The sequence below is a fragment of the Mobula hypostoma genome, chromosome 5 (genome assembly GCF_963921235.1).
Source record: "Mobula hypostoma chromosome 5, sMobHyp1.1, whole genome shotgun sequence".
Classification (NCBI taxonomy): domain Eukaryota; kingdom Metazoa; phylum Chordata; class Chondrichthyes; order Myliobatiformes; family Myliobatidae; genus Mobula; species Mobula hypostoma.
In genome coordinates this window covers 28,026,334-28,043,530 of record NC_086101.1, presented here as the reverse complement: position 1 = coordinate 28,043,530, position 17,197 = coordinate 28,026,334, and the positions used below count along the sequence as shown (strand labels likewise).

The window sequence follows — 17,197 nt, the reverse complement described above, 5'->3', positions numbered from 1 at the left end:
TCCGGTGCTCCCGATGTGGCCTTTTATATATTGGTGAGACCCAACGCAGACTGGGAGACCGCTTTGCTGAACATCTACGCTCTGTCCGCCAGAGAAAGCAGGATCTCCCAGTGGCCACACATTTTAATTCCACATCCCATTCCCGTTCTGACATGTCTATCCACGGCCTCCTCTACTGTAAAGATGAAGCCACACTCAGGTTGGAGGAACAACACCTTATATTCCGTATGGGTAGCCTCCAACCTGATGGCATGAACATTGACTTCTCTAACTTCCGCTAGGCCCCACCTCCCCCTCGTACCCCATCTGTTACTCTTTTTTATGCACACATTCTTTCTCTCACTCTCCTTTTTCTCCCTCTGTCCCTCTGAATATACCTCTTGCCCATCCTCTGGGTCACCCCCCCCCCCGTCTTTCTCCCTAGACCTCCTGTCCCATGATCCTCTCGTATCCCCTTTTGCCTATCACCTGTCCAGCTCTCGGCTCTATCCCTCCCCCTCCTGTCTTCTCCTATCATTTTGCATCTCCCCCTCCCCCTCCAGCTTTCAAATCCCTTACTCACTCTTCCTTCAGTTAGTCCTGACGAAGGGTCTCGGCCTGAAACGTCGACTGCGCCTCTTCCTATAGATGATGCCTGGCCTGCTGCGTTCACCAGCAACTTTGATGTGTGTGGCCATGTGCCCACTCTGAGTTACACATACAATAATGCTACCATCCTATCAGATACTGAATAGAACATAGAAAATCAAACATACAACACATAAACAGGCCCTTTGGCCCCGGAAGTTGTGCCGAAACTAATTAAACTAATCCCTTCTGCCTGCCCGTGGTCCATGTCCCTCCATTCTCTGCACACGCATGTAGCTGCCTTAAGAGTCTGGTAACACCTCTATCATGTCTGCCTCCACCACCATTCCAGGCACCTACCCCACTCTGCCCCGCACCTCTCCTTTGAACTGTCCTTTCTCACCTTAAATGCGTTTCCTCTAATATTAGACTTTTGACCCAGGGAGGAAAAGAGAAGATACTGACTGTCTACTCTGTCTACGCCTCCCACAGTTTTAAATGCTTCCATTAGATCACCCCCCGGCCTCTGCCACTCCAGAAAAAAAACAACCTTGTCGAACTTGAGCAAGTTTGTCAAACTACTCCTTATAGCTCATGCCAGGTAATCCAGCCTTCGGCCGGTTAACCACTTCTGCACCAAAGCCTCCACATCCTTCCTATAACGGACACAGAAGAATTGAATCCTCCCACTACACAGGCAGTTCTTCAGCAGGAAAAGAAAAATTAAAGATCTAAAAAACAGTCGTACCAAGATGCTCTCAGAATATCATGTTAGAAACTGAATATGAAGTAATATGAAGGTTCATAACAATAGCATTTCCACCTTCCCATCAGACTGTCAATCTGTCCCATGCTAGATCATACAGTTTCCCCACAGGAAGAGGATGCAAGTCAAAACGTGTCACATGATTGAGAGCGATGGCTGGAATGCCACCACCTTCCTGCAATTCTGACGCACTTTCCTTCCAATTGATGTTCAGTCTACAGGGTGCAGCTTGTGAATCAGACCTCGCTGGGGTACTTTGACAGTTACATCATGTCCATCAATGATGTTTTCAAGATTCACGGTGAGTATTATTCGCAGAAGTGAATGCAGGCTAGATCTGGGGGATCTGAGCGAAACCAGTGTTAAGTCCAGAACTTGTTTTAGGAAGAGCTTCCTCCCCTCTGCCGTCATATTTCTGAACAGTCCGGGAACACGACTTCACTATTCGCCTTTTGCACTGGGATTTATCTGATGCAGGAGAGACTGCCACATGGTCCATATCCCTCCACTTATGTGCCAATGTCTATTGTATCTGCTTCCGCCACCAACCCTGGCAGCGCCTTCAATTCTCCACGTAAAAAATAACTTGCCTCACAATACTCCAGACCAGGCACAGCCAGAATTTTATAAAGCTGCAGCGTAACTTCCTGACTCTTGAATTGACTGCCTTGTCCAATAAAGGCAAGGATGCCATCTGACTTCTTCACCACAATATCTACTTGTGTGGCCATTTTCATGGAGCAACGGACTTGTATCCCAAGACCTCTTTGTACATCAAAACTGTTAAGGGTCCTGCCACCATCTGCGTACTTTTCCCTCGCCTTTTGTCCTTTGCATTTAAGCCCTTTGAACTTACCCCCTCTCACCTTAAATACACACCCTCCAGTATTGACATTTCGACCCTGGGAGAAAGATATTGGCTATGTAATCTAGGTAAACCTCTCCCACATCCTCTCTGGTGTCTCCATGTTCTTCCTATAATGAGACAACCAGAACTGAGTACAATACTCCGGATGCAGCCTGACCACATTTTTATAAAACTACAACGTAACTTCCTGAATCTTCAATTGAAGTAGTGAAAAAAACATTTGCTACAGTGACACTGAGGTGAGAGAGATAGAGTTAAGAGTCTAAGAACATGGCAGCACCACCGAGAATGGGCTGTGAAAGAGGTGGCTCGTTGAGGAGTCGGGTAGTACTGGGAATGAAGGTGTTCTGGATTCACGGAGTCAGGAAGTGGTACAGCATATAACAGGCCCTTCAGCCCACCTCTCTCCTATCTACAATGATCAGTGCACAGCAGCAGCATAGTGCAAAGCTAATGAAGTCAAGGTCCTGAATGAAGGATGTTGCCATTTTGAGGCACTGCTTTTTTAAGGTGTCCTGGATGCTGTGGAGACCATGTGCCCGTGATGGAGCTGGCTGAGTTTACAACCTTTTGCAGCTTTTTCTGATCCTGTGCAGTGGTCCCTCCATACCAGATAGTGATGTAACCAGGTAGAATGCTCTTCACGGTACATCTGTAGAGATTTGCGAGTGCCTTTGCTGATATAGCCATTCTCCTCAAACTCCTCATGAAACGTGGCCAGTGTCATGCCTTCTTTGTAATTACATCAGTATGTTGGCCCCAGGACAAATCCCCGGAGATGTTGACACGCAGGAAGTTGAAACTGCTCACCCTTTCCACTTCTGATCCCTCGACGAGGACTAGTGTGTGTTCCCTCCACTTCCCCTTCCTGAAGTCTATAATCAATTCCTTGGTCTTACGGACATCGAGTGCAAGTTTATTGTGACACCACTCAACCAGCTGATCTGGTGTACGCCTCCTCATCACCATCTGAAATTTTGCCAACACTACTTGTGTGGTCAGCAAATTTACTGATGTGGTTTGAGCTGTGCCTACGCAGACAGTGGTGTGTGTAGATTGATTAGAGCAGTGGGCTAAGCATGCATCCTTGGGATCCGCCAGCGAGGACGAGATGTTGTTTCCACGCTGCACTGGCTGTGTTCTCACAGTGAGGAAGTCAGGGATCCAGCGGCAGAGGGAGGTACAGAGATCCAGGTTCTGGAGATAGTTTATAGAAGCGAGGCAGGGCCCAGATGGTGGGGCCCCTGATGATAGTTGTTGCCACTTTGGGGCAGCACCAGACGTAGAATGCTGCAGATAGTGGGGAGGGCAGACACCACTAATCTTTTCTTCCCCCTTTCCAAAGGAAGTTTATTCAGTGACTAAAGCATCACATCATTGGAATACTACAGTATTTTACAATTCACTCTGTTTACAAATGATGGATTCGAATTAGAACACCGTCAATTCTATCCAGACTGCACTCAAACTCCTGTGGTGCCCAGCAGTACTGGAAAGCCCCCATTTGTACTTGGGAATACATCATGCCCCCTTCGCCATGGAACACATGGGGAGATCATTTCTCTCTGCAGCTTCTTACGCTCAAATGTTGGGTACAGGTTGAATCGAGGCGGCAGACTTCATACCCCAGAGTGTATCAGAGCAACAGAACCCAATGTCTGGATGATGAATTAAGTGTCGGGCCAGATTGAAAAGGTCAGGATATTGGGGCCTGGGGTGTGGGTCGGGCTGATTCAGCCCACGTCTCCGTAAAGTTTATTCGGCTTTGCGTGCAACTGAGGGTCTGTGGATGGACTTTCTTTTGTAGACTCCTGTTCTGATCGGTATTTGCTAATCATTGTTTGCACGATCTGTTTTTGTTTTGCTCTCTGCACATGGAGTGCTCGACGGTCTTCTTTTAATGGGTTCTTTTGGGTTTCTTTCTTTTGTGGCTGCCTCGAGATAAATCTCAAAGATGTATAATTTATATATACTTTGATAATGAACTTTGAACTTTGAAATTGCCATACCGGACCAAGATACAGCCCGTCAGGACACCTTCAACAGGATGTCTGTGGAAGTACAAGTATGCAAGATTGTTTGATGTCGTTTCTAGTAAACGAGTGTAAAGAAATAATTGTTACTCCAGATCCGATGCAGCACAAAAAACACATACACAATAAGGTAAAGAATACTAATTAAAAAAACACAATAAATATAAGTACATAAGTTAGCTTGTGTACAAAGATTGATTTTATGTACATAAAATGACCATAGGATACAGGAGCAGAATTAGGCCATTTGATCCATCAAGTCTACTCCGACATTTCATCGTGGCTGATACATTTTTCCTTTCAGCCCCAATCTCCAGCCTTCAACCCATATCACCCATGCCCTGACCAACCAACGACATTGGGAACATGAGCGTCTTCACATCAGTTGACCCTGACAGGAAATGATAAATTAGTAGTGGTGGGTGTGGTGTGGAATCTGAAGGAGAGCAAAGAGGAATATTACAGTGACAATAATGGAAGAGATAGATTCAAGGGTTTGAGGACATGGCAGCACCATGAGGAAGGGGCTGTAGCCAATGTCTGATTCCATTCACATGCCCGGTGAAGGTTGGACAGCCTCACTGGCCACGCGGTCACGGGTCAGTGCTGTACTGCAATCCGATTGGGTGACCGTAGTCTTTGTGAGTTCAAGGTGTCCTGTAACCAAGGTGACCTGGCTCTCTCCTTTCCAGACAGTGACAACATTCAAAAGAATGACGTCAGAGCTTTCATCAACCGGAAGTCCTGCCAGCTGCAGATAAAGAGGGACACGGAATACCTGGTGATGGGGAAAATCGGGAAAGGCATCGACGTCACTGGGAAGTAAGTTTGGATCCGGGGATGTCCCATGTGGGATTGCTGCAGGAGTATTGTAGGTTTGTGTGAGCCAGCGTTTCAGTTGGAGGGAGGGAGGTTCCCTGGGCTGACCATCCACTGTGTCCTGGTCCCGCTTCCCTGCCAGGGATATTGGCTCTGTGTCCAACCCATAATGCAGAACAGCACTCCAACTCTCCCTGGGTAACTGGTTCATCATCGTTGCATGTACAGTAAATTGGTTTATTATTGCAACGTACCAAGCTACAGTGGAAAAAATGGAATTGCAGTCTGTGGCATCAAATACAACAGTGGATAAAACCCTCCGAGTGGTACAGATGGCAAATTGTTTTATTACTGTCCCACGCAGAATGAAAAGCTTTCTGTTGACTCCCATCCATACAGATCACTTCATCAGGTTAGGACAAGGGAGAATGAGAATGGAATAACAGAGTGACTTGATACAGTGTAGTGCAGTCAGGCAATAAGGTGCAAGGGCTATGCCATCAGCAGTTCATCTTTGTCATTCAGGAGGTCTTTTCACTAACCTTAGAGTTGTATTAAGTCGTCCTCCAGCCCAGTGGGATCATGTCCTCCTGCTTTTGTTTCTTCTGTGTGATGGAAGGGTGGAAAAGAGAAAATGCTCCTGGTGAGAAAAGTCCTTGATCCTGTTGGCTACTTCACCGAGGCAGTGGGAATTGTCGACAGAGTCAATGGAATAGGGGCTGGTTTGCAAGATGGACTGGATTGCTTTAAAAGGGAGACACTTTAACACCATATTCTACATCTCTCAAGCTTTTGTACCTGTTCCCTGATGTTTATAAGGCCAGGCCTCTATTCCAGGAATCATCTTGCTGAATCTCTCTGCACTGTTGCATCTTTCCTGGAGCCTGCTGATGCCTGTTTGCAAGCTTTTGTATCTTACCGTTCATCCCCTTGAACAATAAAACTACACTTCTCCCCTCCCCTCCCTTGCTCTCGCTCTGCCTCTCCGTCTCCCTGCATCTCTCTATTTGCTTCTTGTAACTGTTCTTTCTTCTCTGTGCCATTGATGCCAAACATTACAGATACTGTGAAGGTGGGGTTACCACATCGAGCAAATTTTGTGTAGTTTCCAACTTCTGAACAAACATAACTTGAGATGGGCTATGAAAACAGAACACATTCTTTACCTTTCGTATGGTTGTAAACTTTATTAGAGTTATAGATGGATCAGCCCATCACAGAAACCAGCCTCCTCTCTACAGACTCCATCTATGCTTCTCTGCATCAGTAAAGATGCCAGCCTAATCAAAGACCCCTCCCGCCCCAAACAAGCTCTCTTCTCCACCTCTCATTGGGCAGAAGATATCAAAGCCTGAAAGCACATCCTTCTTCGGTTGTCCATCGAAATCCGATGACGACGTCCACTCCTTTAACGGTGAGATCTTTGACGACTATACAGTCCTATCCTGGACCCACAAGCTCTATTGCAGGTGGGACATGTGTATGTGGTAGTGGTGGCAACCATGGCTGCATTTCTCCTGGCTCTCTTCTGCTGTCTTCTGGTTGTTCTTTCCATCTCCAGAATACGAACCCCGTCCCTACGCAGCTGTCCCCAAGTGGTACGGTCAGCAGCAACCTCCTCCAGGTCCTCGGGTCTGATCTTGCACTTCCTTAAAGCATTCTTCATCTGATCCTTATAGTGTTTCTTTGGCCCTCCAGCTGAGCGTCAACCATGATATAGCTGTCCATATAACACTCTGCGGGGTAGCCGACATGGGGGCATCCTTATCACGTGCCCCAGCCGCTGCAGCTGACGCTGGGTGATCATGGCTTCAATATTCCTGCAGTTGGTCTTTACAAGTATTTCAGTGTGAGGCACCCGCTCACGCCAGGTAATTCCCAGGATGCGCTGGAGGCAGCTTATGTGGAAGCACTCCAAGGACTTGATGTGACAGCTGTAGGTTACCCAAGCTTCACAGCTATAAAGGAGGGTGGTGACACAGACCGCTTGGTATACGGCGACCTTTGTGGAGGGACAAAGGCTCCCGTTCTGAAAGGCTCTACGCTGAAGTCTCCCAAAGGCAGCTGATGCCTGTTTAATGCGGTTCTGGATGTTGTTGTCAATGCCGCTATCCTCAGAGAGAATGATCCCCAGATATTTGAGCAGTGGGTGCGGCAGTGGACGTCAGATTAGATGGCAACCTCTTTGACATCAGGAGGCACGCAACCACCAAACTCCGTACAGAGTGGGTCCTGGAGCTGCAGTATGCAGACGACTGTGCTCTTGTGGCCCATACTCCGGAGGATCTTCAGACTGTCCTTGCTGTGGCAGTGAGAGCGTACAGCAGGATGGGGCTGACTGTCAATACCACCAAGACAGAAGTGGTTTGCCAACGGAGTACCAGTGCCCCACCCACTCTACCTGCCTTCACTGTTGGTGATGAAAAGCTGTCAGTGGTGCCATCTTTCAAAGAAAGCACATAACACCAGGCTCAAGGACAGCTTCTACCCCATTGATATAAGACTATTGGACGGACCTCCTGAAACAGAATCAGGTTTTATTATCATCGGCATGTGTTGTGAAATTTGTTAACTTAGTAGCAGCCATTCAATGCGATACATAAAAGAGAAGAATAAATAAATAAATAGGCCTTTGATAAGGTCCCACACGGAAGGTTAGTTAGGAAGGTTCAATCATTAGGCATTAATATCAAAGTAGTAAAATGGATTCAGCAGTGGCTGGATGGGAGACGCCAGAGAGTAGTGGTGGATAACTGTTTGTCAGATTGGAGGCCGGTGACTAGTGGTGTGCCTCAGGGATCTGTACTGGGTCCAATGTTATTTGTCATATACATTAATGATCTGGACGATGGGGTGGTAAATTGGATGAGTAAGTATGCAGGTGATACTAAATAGATGGAGTTGTGGATAATGAAGTAGGTTTTCAAAGCTTGCACAGAGATTTAGGCCAGTTAGAAGAGTGGGCTGAAAGATGGCAGATGGAGTTTAATGCTGATAAATGTGAGGTGCTACACTTTGGTAGTACTAATAAAAATAAGACATACATGGTAAATGGTAGGGCATTGAAGAATGCTGTAGAACAGAGGGATCTAGGAATAATGGTGCATAGTTCCCTGAAGGTGGAACCTCATGTGGATAGGGTGGTGAAGAAAGCTTTTGGTATGCTGGCCTTTATAAATCAGAGCATTGAGTATAGGAGATGGGATGTAATGTTGAAATTGTACAAGGCATTGGTGAGGCCAAATTTGGAGTATTGTGTACAGTTTTGGTCACCGAATTATAGGAAAGATGTCAACAAAATAGAGAGAGTGCAGAGAAGGTTTACTAGAATGTTACCTGGGTTTCATCACCTAAGTTACAGAAAAAGGTTGAACAAGTTGGGTCTTTATTCTTTGGAACGTAGAAGGTTGAAGGGGGACTTGATAGAGGTATTTAAAATTATGAGGGGGATAGATAGAGTTGACATGGATGGGCTTTTTCCATTGAGAGTGGGGGAGATTCAAACAAGAGGATATGGGTTGAGAGTTAAAGGGCAAAAGTTTAGGGGTAACATGAGGGGGAACTTCTTTACTCAGAGAGTGGTAGCTGTGTGGAACGAGCTTCCAGCAGAAGTGGTTGATGCAGGTTCGATGTTTTCGTTTAAAGTTAAATTGGATAGATATATGGACAGAAAAGGAATGGAGGGTTATGGGCTGAGTGCAGGTCGGTGGGACTAGGTGAGAGTAAGAGTTCGGCACGGACTAGAAGGGCTGAGATGGCCTGTTTCCGTGCTGTAATTGTTATATAGTTATATGGTTAAATAATTTCTTTCAAAAATTCATTCTGAGAACATCTCCAGTTATCTCCGGTTCGCTTTCAGTTCCTCGTGCTGGTGTGGGCAGGAACAGGGAGTTAGGGACCTGAATGTGTGGCTGAGGAGCTGGTGTGGGAAGCAGGGATTTAGATTCTTAGACCACTGGGATCTGTTTTGTGGTATGTTTGAATTGTACGGAAGGGACAGGTTGCACCTTAACAGGCGGGGGACCAGCATTCTGGCAGGCAGGTTTGCCACTGGTACACGGGTGTGTTTAAAATAAGTAGTGGGGAGGGTAGTGGGGGTGAGGAAGGAGAGGAAATGTAAGGATGGAGTTAAAGGGAAAGAGAGAATAAGGAAAGTTAAGAAAGACAACAGAATTAATGGGGCAGAAAGCTTAGGAAGGGATCAGAGAGTATGGCAATAGGAATCGATGTGAAAGGTGAGGGGAGTAATGGATTAAAAGTATTATATATGAATGCACGGTGTATAAGAAATAAAGTGGATGAGCTTGAGGCTCAGTTGGAAATTGGCAAGTATGATGTTGTAGGAATAACAGAGACATGGCTGCAAGAGGACCAGGGCTGGGAAATGAATATTCAAGGGTATACGTCCTATCAGAAGGACAGAGACAGGTAGGCAGAGTGGGTGGGGTGGCTCTGTTGGTGAGGAATGAAATTCAGTCCCTTGCGAGGGGGGACATAGAATCAGGAGATGTAGAGTCAGTATGAATAGTATGGAGAAACCGTAAGGGCAAAAAGTTAAAAACTTGCACCCTAATGGGAGTTATCTACAGGCCCCCAAACAGTAGCCTGGATATAGGGTGCAAGTTGAATCAAGAGTTAAAATTGGCATGTCACAAAGGTAATGCTACGGTTGTTATGGGGGATTTCAACATGCAGCTAGACTGGGAAAATCAGGTTGGTACTGGACCCCAAGAAAGGCAGTTTGTGGAGAGCCTCAGAGATGGATTCTTAGAACAGCTTGTACTGGAACCTACCAGGAAGAAGGTATTTCTGGGAATAATACAGAAGGTGCAGGATCAGTTCATTCCAAAGAGGAAGAAAGATTCTAAGGGGAGTAAGGGGCGACTGTGGCTGACAAGGGAAGTCAAGGACAGTATAAAAATAAAAGGGAAAGTAACATAGCAAAGATGAGCAGGAAGCCAGAGGACTGGGAAACTTTTAAAGAGCAACAGAGGATAACTAAAATGGCAATACGGAGAGAAAAGATGAGATACGAAGGTAAGCTAGCCAAGAATATAAAGGAGGATAGTAAAAGCTTCTTTAGGGATGTGAGGAGGGAAAAAATTAGTTAAGACCAAAGTTGGGCCCTTGAAGACAGAAACGGGTGAATTTATTATGGGGAACAAGGAAATGGCAGACGAGTTGAACAGGTACTTTGGATCTGTCTTCACTAGGAAAGACACAATCTCCCAGATGTAATAGTGGCCAAAGGACCTAGGGTAACGGAGGAACTGAAGGATATTTACATCAGGCAGAAAATGGTGTTGGATAGACTGATGGGACTAAAGGCTGATAAACCCCCAGGGCCTGATGGTCTGCACCCCAGGGTATTTAAGGAGATGGCTCTAGAAATCATGGATGCATTGGTAATCATTTTCCAATGTTCTATAGATTCAGGATCAGCTCCTGAGGACTGGAGGGTAGCTTTTTAAGAAAGGAGGGAGAGAGAAAACATGGAATTATAGACCAGTTAGCCTGACATCAGTGGTGGGGAAGATGCTGGAGTCAATTTTAAAAGATGAAATTACGGCACATTTGGATAGCAGTAACAGGATCGGTCTGAGTCAGCATGGATTTACGAAGGGGAAATCATACTTGACTAATCTTCTGGAATTTTTTGAGAATGTAACTATGAAAATGGGCAAGGGAGAGCCAGTGGATGCAGTGTACCTGGACTTTCAGAAAGCTTTTGAAAAGGTCCCACATAGATTAGTGGGCAAAATTAGAGCACATGGTGTTGGGGGTAGGGTACTTGCATGGATAGAAATTTGGTTGGCAGACAGGAAACGAAGAGTAGGGATAACGGGTCCCTTTCAGAATGGCAGGCAGTGACAACTGGAGTACAGCAAGGCTCGGTGCTGGGACCGCCGCTGTTTACAATATACATTAATGATTTAGATGAAGGGATTAAAAGTAACGTTAGCAAATTTGCAGATGACGCAAAGCTGGGTGGCAGTGTGAAATGTGTGGAGGATGGTATGATAATGCTGGGTGACTTGGACAGGTTGGATGAGTGTGCAGAAGCATGGCAGATGCAGTTTAATGTGGATGAATGTGAGGTTATCTACTTTGGTGGCAAGAACAGGAAGGCAGATTACTATCTGAATAGTGTCAAGTTAGGGAAAGGGGAAGTACAACGAGATCTAGGTGTCCTTGTTCATCAGTCACTGAAAGTAAGCATGCAGGTACAGCAGGTGGTGAAGAAAGCTAATGGCATGCTGGCCTTCATAACAAGGGGAGTTGAGTATAGGAGCAAAAGGGTTCTTCTGCAGTTGTACAGGGCCCTTGTGAGACCATACCTGGAGTATTGTGTACAGGTTTGGTCTCCAAATTTGAGGAAGGACATTCTTGCTATTGAGGGAGTGCAGCATACGTTCACAAGGTTAATTCCCAGGATGGTGGAAGATTGGAGCGACTGGGCTTGTATACACTGGAATTTAGAAGGATGAGAGGGGATCTGATTGAAACATATAAGATTATTAAGGGATTGGACACGCTAGAGGCAAGAAACATCTTCCCGATGGTTCCCGATGTCCAGAACCAGAGGCCACAGCTTGAGGATAAGGGGTAGGCCATTTAGAACGGAGTTGAGGAAAAACTTTTTCACCCAGAGAGTTGTGGATCTGTGGAATGCTCTGTCTCAGAAGGCAGAGGAGGCCAATTCCCTGGATGCTTTCAAGAAAGAGATGGATAGGAATCTTAATGATAGCGGTGTCAAGGGATATGGGGAGAAGGCAGGAATGGGGTACTGATTGTGGATGATCAGCCATGATCACAGTGAATGGCGGTGCTGGCTTGAAGGGCCGAATGGCCTTCTCCTGCGCCTATTGTCTGTTATCTTATTACCGATTGAGAAACCTTTCTTATATCAACTCAGTTGTGGAAGACCTGTTGAGAATACCCCTGAATGAGCTGGCAATATACCCTACAGACCAGAAACAGGCCTTGAGACACCTTAGATAAGTCCAGCATCTGTGTTTTGATTTTCGGTGTCTGCGATGCTTTGCTAATAACTGTTGCATGAAAACTCGCTGTGCCTGTCCGCAGGATGCAGTATCTTCTCAGTGACACCACATGGATCGAAGCCATTCCACCAGCAGCGACGTGTAACCTTCGGACCTACAGGGAGTCCTGTCAGCATCTGAATATCTTCTTTGACAACCTGCTCATGTACGGATGCATATTGTAAATTCAGTCAGCAGTTGCAGTGCCTCTGGTGACAAACCTCCCACTAATAAGCAGAATGTAGTCATTGTTGCAATAAAATTTGTAACAAAAATAAGGTGCACTTTCAATAAACTGCTCTGTGACATTGTCTGTCTGAAGTTTTTGCAATGGAATGGCATTGAGACGGTGACGGGAAAATGGACTTCATCTCGTGAATTGGTAGCACAGCAGGTAGAGATTCTGCCTCAGGACGCTGGGGACCTGGGCTTGATCTCGACATCTGCCTGTGTGTGGATTTGACATGTTCTTCCTGTGACCCTGGGCTCTCTGGTTTCCTCACAAACCCAGACACCGGCTGCTGTAAATTGTGGGTGAGTGGGAAAAATGGGGATGTTGATGGGAATGTGGGGAGACTAAAATGGGATTTATGCCAACAGGTGCTTGACGGTTGTTAAAGACTCAATGGACTGGAGGTCCTGTTTCCACACGGTAGGAAAATTGTGGCCACTTGGCTGTTTTCTGTGGACAGGGGACATTTGTTCTGTCTCCCTCTGTACCTACTGACACCCTTACCAGCCAAAAGTTGGTGTAAAGATGGCAAGGGGCACTCTCAGCAGGCCAACAATAAACCACACCATCATCACACCTCACGCTTAACAGCTCAGTTATCGATCTGCAGTGCCGAGAGAAGCTCCTTTGTGCAAGTGGCCTCCCACACATTTCAATGCAGTAATGGCTTAGCTGGTGGTTTCACCTCAGCCCAGTGCCTGGGCAGGAGACCAACCAGTGACGTAGCGGGGGGGATGGTTGGACCAGTGACAGGGCTTCCATGTTGGAAGGACTGGTGACAGGGTGGGGCTACTGTGGTGGACAGACGAGTGACAGGGGAACACTGTTCTGGTCGGTCCGGTGATGGGACCCCAGTGGTGGATGGACCAGCGATGGGACCAGTGTCAGAGTTCCTGTCACAGATGTAATGGACCTGAATTTCCAAAATGAGCTGCTGTCATTAACTGTCTTCTCCTCAGAATTCCAGTGACCAACTTCCACTCCAGTGGCGAGGTGCCCGGTGACACCAGTGTGGCTTCCCCAGACTCTACAGTGGGAGCTTGTTGGTGCAGAGGGTGGGGATGGCAGGGGGGGTGGTGGAAAGGGGCAATCTGTAAAGTAGTTTGGCCAGGAACTCATGCTCCTCAACACATTCTCCACTTGGAATGCTCACAGAGTGGGAACTCTACCGTGACTGTGTCATGGCTCGTCAAAGAGGTGTTGAGAACAGCCTTGAATTCCCCTTAATGACTTCCCTGGAACTCTGCTGCAGAGCTTGGAGCACACACTTCACGAGTTTGGACTTGAAAGCAATATCACAGCTATACAGGGCAATGGAAAAGGTGTTTGCCAACACGGGCCCCTATCAGTCCGGGCACTGAATGTGGGAGAAAGAAGAGACTGCGGAGGCTGGATTCTGGAGCAACACACAAGATGCTGGAGGAGCTCAGCTGGCCAGGCAGCATCTGTGGTGACAAATGGACAGTGGATATTCCGGGTTGAGAGTCTTCATTTGGACTGAAAGAGGGAGCACAGGTAGCTGGTATAAAGAGGAGAGATGGGGTGAAATAGGAGCTGGCAGGCGATTTTCGATCCGGGCAGGAGGGCGATGGTGAGAGGCAGATGATTCCAGGAATGAAAAGCTCAACCTTAACAATCCCACTCTGCCCCTCCCTCACTTGCCTCTTACACCTTGTAAAGATGAAGACAAACCAGCTGGGGCATAGAGAGGTGAGCAGACATTTTTCCAAGGTTAGGAGAACAATAAACTATAGAGGAATAGGTTTAAGGTGAGAGGGAAAAAGTTTGAGACCCCAGGGGCAGCTTTTTCACACAGAGGGTGTTATGCATGTTGAATGAGCTGCCAGAGGAAGTGGTTGAGGCAGGTAGATTGAGGCCCTCCGTTGGTCGGGGTGTCCATGGATGTTGTGTCCCAGTTACCTATGTGATACGCTAGCCAGGGCAGTACGATATGGAGAGCGAGCTGTTGCCCATGTAGCAGGCTCCCCTTTTCCACGCGGCTGATACAGGAACCGCAGGGTCTGATACAGTTTGGCACCAGTGGTGATGCAGGAGTTGCCAGTCAGCATTAAACTCAACATAGGACTGCCTCAGGGACTCCAGCTCCGGACTTTTCCCTCAGGGTTTACTCCCGAAACCTTCCCCATGAGTGGGTATAGCTGCAAGGCAGCCAAGGTTCAAGATTGGAATTTTCCTTCCAGATGAGCTGCCAACCACGGCTGACGAGCCCCAGTTGCTGAAGTGACTGGTTTGAAGATGCAAAGTAACCCACCTTTGCCCCTTCTCCCGTTGGTAGAAATGGTTCTTCCAGCCCTAGAAGCTAAACCACACATGAAGGCCAGGAGCTGGATGGTTGTCACAGCCTATTTGAGATGCATGCCTTTGGGAGCATTTAATAGAGAGTGGGAGCTTATTGCCAATACCACCCCTGCTTATAACAATCTTAAGGAACTAGCAGGCAGGTACATCATCAACATTCAAAATGATTCAACATTCAAATGGCACAGTCTCAGGATAGAGGGGTATTCATTCAAAACAGAGATGCAGAGAAATTTCTTTAGCCAGAGGGTGGTGAATCTGTAGAATTTGTTGCCACATGCAGCTGTGGAGGCCAGGTCATTGGGTGTATTTAAGGCAGAGAATGATAGGTTCGTGATTGGACGTGGCATCAGAGGTTACGGGGAGAAGTCTAGGAAATGGGGTTGAGGAGGAGGGAAAAAAAGTATCAGCCATGATTGAATGGTGGAGCTGACTTGATGGGCCAGATGAACTAATTCTGCTCCTACGTCTTATGGTCTTATATATCGTGGGCATAGAGAACCATGGACACAACATGGGTAAACAGGATCACAAACAAGAGAAAATCTGCAGATGCTGGAAATCCGAGCAACACACAAAATGCTGGAAGAACTCAACAGGCCAGGCAGCATTTATGGAAAAGAGTAAACAGTCCACGTTTCGGGCCTAAGCCTTTCCACAGGACGGACCGTCGACTGTACTCTTTTCCATATATGCTGCCTGGCCTGCTGAGTTCTTCCAGCATTTTGTATTACGGGTAAACAGGATCACAAACATGAGAAAATCTGAAGATCCAAAGCAACACACACAAAATACAGCAGGCTAGGCAGTATCTATAGAAACGAGTAAACAGTCAAAGTTTCAGGCCGAGACTCTTCTTCAGGACTCTTTTCCATAGATGCTGACTGGCCTGCTGAGTTCTTCCAGCATTTTATGGGCAAGCAGGATTAGTGTGGAAGTTGCAGCAAGACAAGGGTTAAAATAGTGTGCTGACAGAACAGTGTGCCAATATCGTACAGTGACGGAATAAACTCGATTTTGAGAGCGTAGCTTCTCTTCCCATAGTTCTTTGTTCAAGTCTGAGACCAAAATGTTACCAGGCATACCAGAAAAAGATGAGGATGAATACAAAGGAATGTAGGGCACACACTAGCTACTGGATAGAAATTCTACTAATTAAGTATTATTGGCCTTTAATGCATAGATTGTATTGGTTAGGTTTTATCCCTGGGGTCGAGTATGATGTTCTCCGAAGGGGTTGTCTATTGCTGGGTCTTCAGGTGGCTGTATGGACAACCTGGGATCCACATAGCCAGGATGTCTGGGTGGATTTCCTTAATGGAGAACGCCTGTGTGTAACTTCATGGAGATGGGGAGGCTGATGTATAGACATCCACCACATGGTCCTTGACAGTTTGGGATCAGGGTTGGGTGGCATGGAATGTAGGATGACTAGGGACCCTTCACTGCCATTGTGATCAATGTTCCCTCTAATTTGTAAGACCAGTGTATGCAAAAATCTTGTGCTGTGCAATTTTCTTTCCAGCGATGACAACATGTGTGCACGGAATAATGTCTTCAATAAAAACAGTATAAATAAGCTAGTTCTAAATCTCAGAGAAATCATCACAAACTCCACATTGTCAACACTATCTGTAGCAGAAACCAGAAAAGGGAATGTGATCATGTACAATCATGAAATATACTTAACATGCCAACCAGGTAGAGGGTGACAACCTTTTGTGCGCAGTTTAAATTCCTTTGTGCACTAGTAGAAAAAGACGTGTGCATGCACATGCACTTGCACACTTTCGAGGGAACATTGATTGTGGTGTGTCATCATCTTCCACCAGCTCCATTAAGATCCTTGGAACTGCTCTCTTGACATTACTGCTATGGGTGACCCGAGTTGTAGCTAAGCGCCAGATGGCTAAACTCCAGCCAGCATTACTCTCGGGATCTCAGGAACCTGCAAGCCTCTCCATCACGCCAATGTGATTATTGGTACATAATCATGCAAATAATGGGATTCAGAAGTGTACAAAATTGCTATTGGATCAATGTCTGTATTTAAAAAAAATAACAACTTTGAGCTGTAACTTCAGAATTAGTTCTTTGACAGGGGCTGAGCTGCTCTTGTCCACAAGTAAATGAAGTGTGATTGATGGGGTTGTTAATTGGCAAGGACATTAACAAGGGGCAGGAAGGACTTGGTGGGCCAAATGGCTTGTTCCTGTGTTGTACAGATCTGAAACTTTAGGAGACTCCTTTCAACGAAACGAGACGATATTGAACCTCTCCAGAGCACTATTTGACTCTCTGAGGAATTGGGACGAAGACATCAGTTCTTGTGGTTCACACCTTTCTCCCTGCTGCCTGCCTCTGAATTACATCCTGCAGGAACCTCACGACGCAGGACAGATCCAGCAACAGCACATCCACAAAATCCCTTCAAGCTACAGGGAGAGTCTCAGAACAACATCAGCACCATCAAGGCTCCTTTAATGCTCAGCCTGCTCCAGAATTGACATTGAGCCATTCAGTAACAGAGCAGGGAACAGGCCCTTCGGC

At 46.5% G+C, this 17,197-nt stretch overlaps 1 protein-coding gene across 1 annotated transcript in view; it reads left to right on the top strand.

Annotated features, from left to right (window-relative positions):
- The window catches only part of LOC134346713 (complement C4-like), a 148,187-nt gene extending 135,778 nt beyond the window's left edge, over positions 1-12,409 (top strand). The window contains exons 39-41 of the mRNA XM_063048271.1: positions 1,548-1,634; positions 4,927-5,056; positions 12,140-12,409. Coding sequence (XP_062904341.1) covers positions 1,548-1,634; positions 4,927-5,056; positions 12,140-12,281 — 359 coding nt within the window. The 3' untranslated portion in view covers positions 12,282-12,409. The remainder of the gene's footprint in view (positions 1-1,547; positions 1,635-4,926; positions 5,057-12,139) is intronic.
- The last annotated feature ends 4,788 nt before the right edge of the window (positions 12,410-17,197 follow it).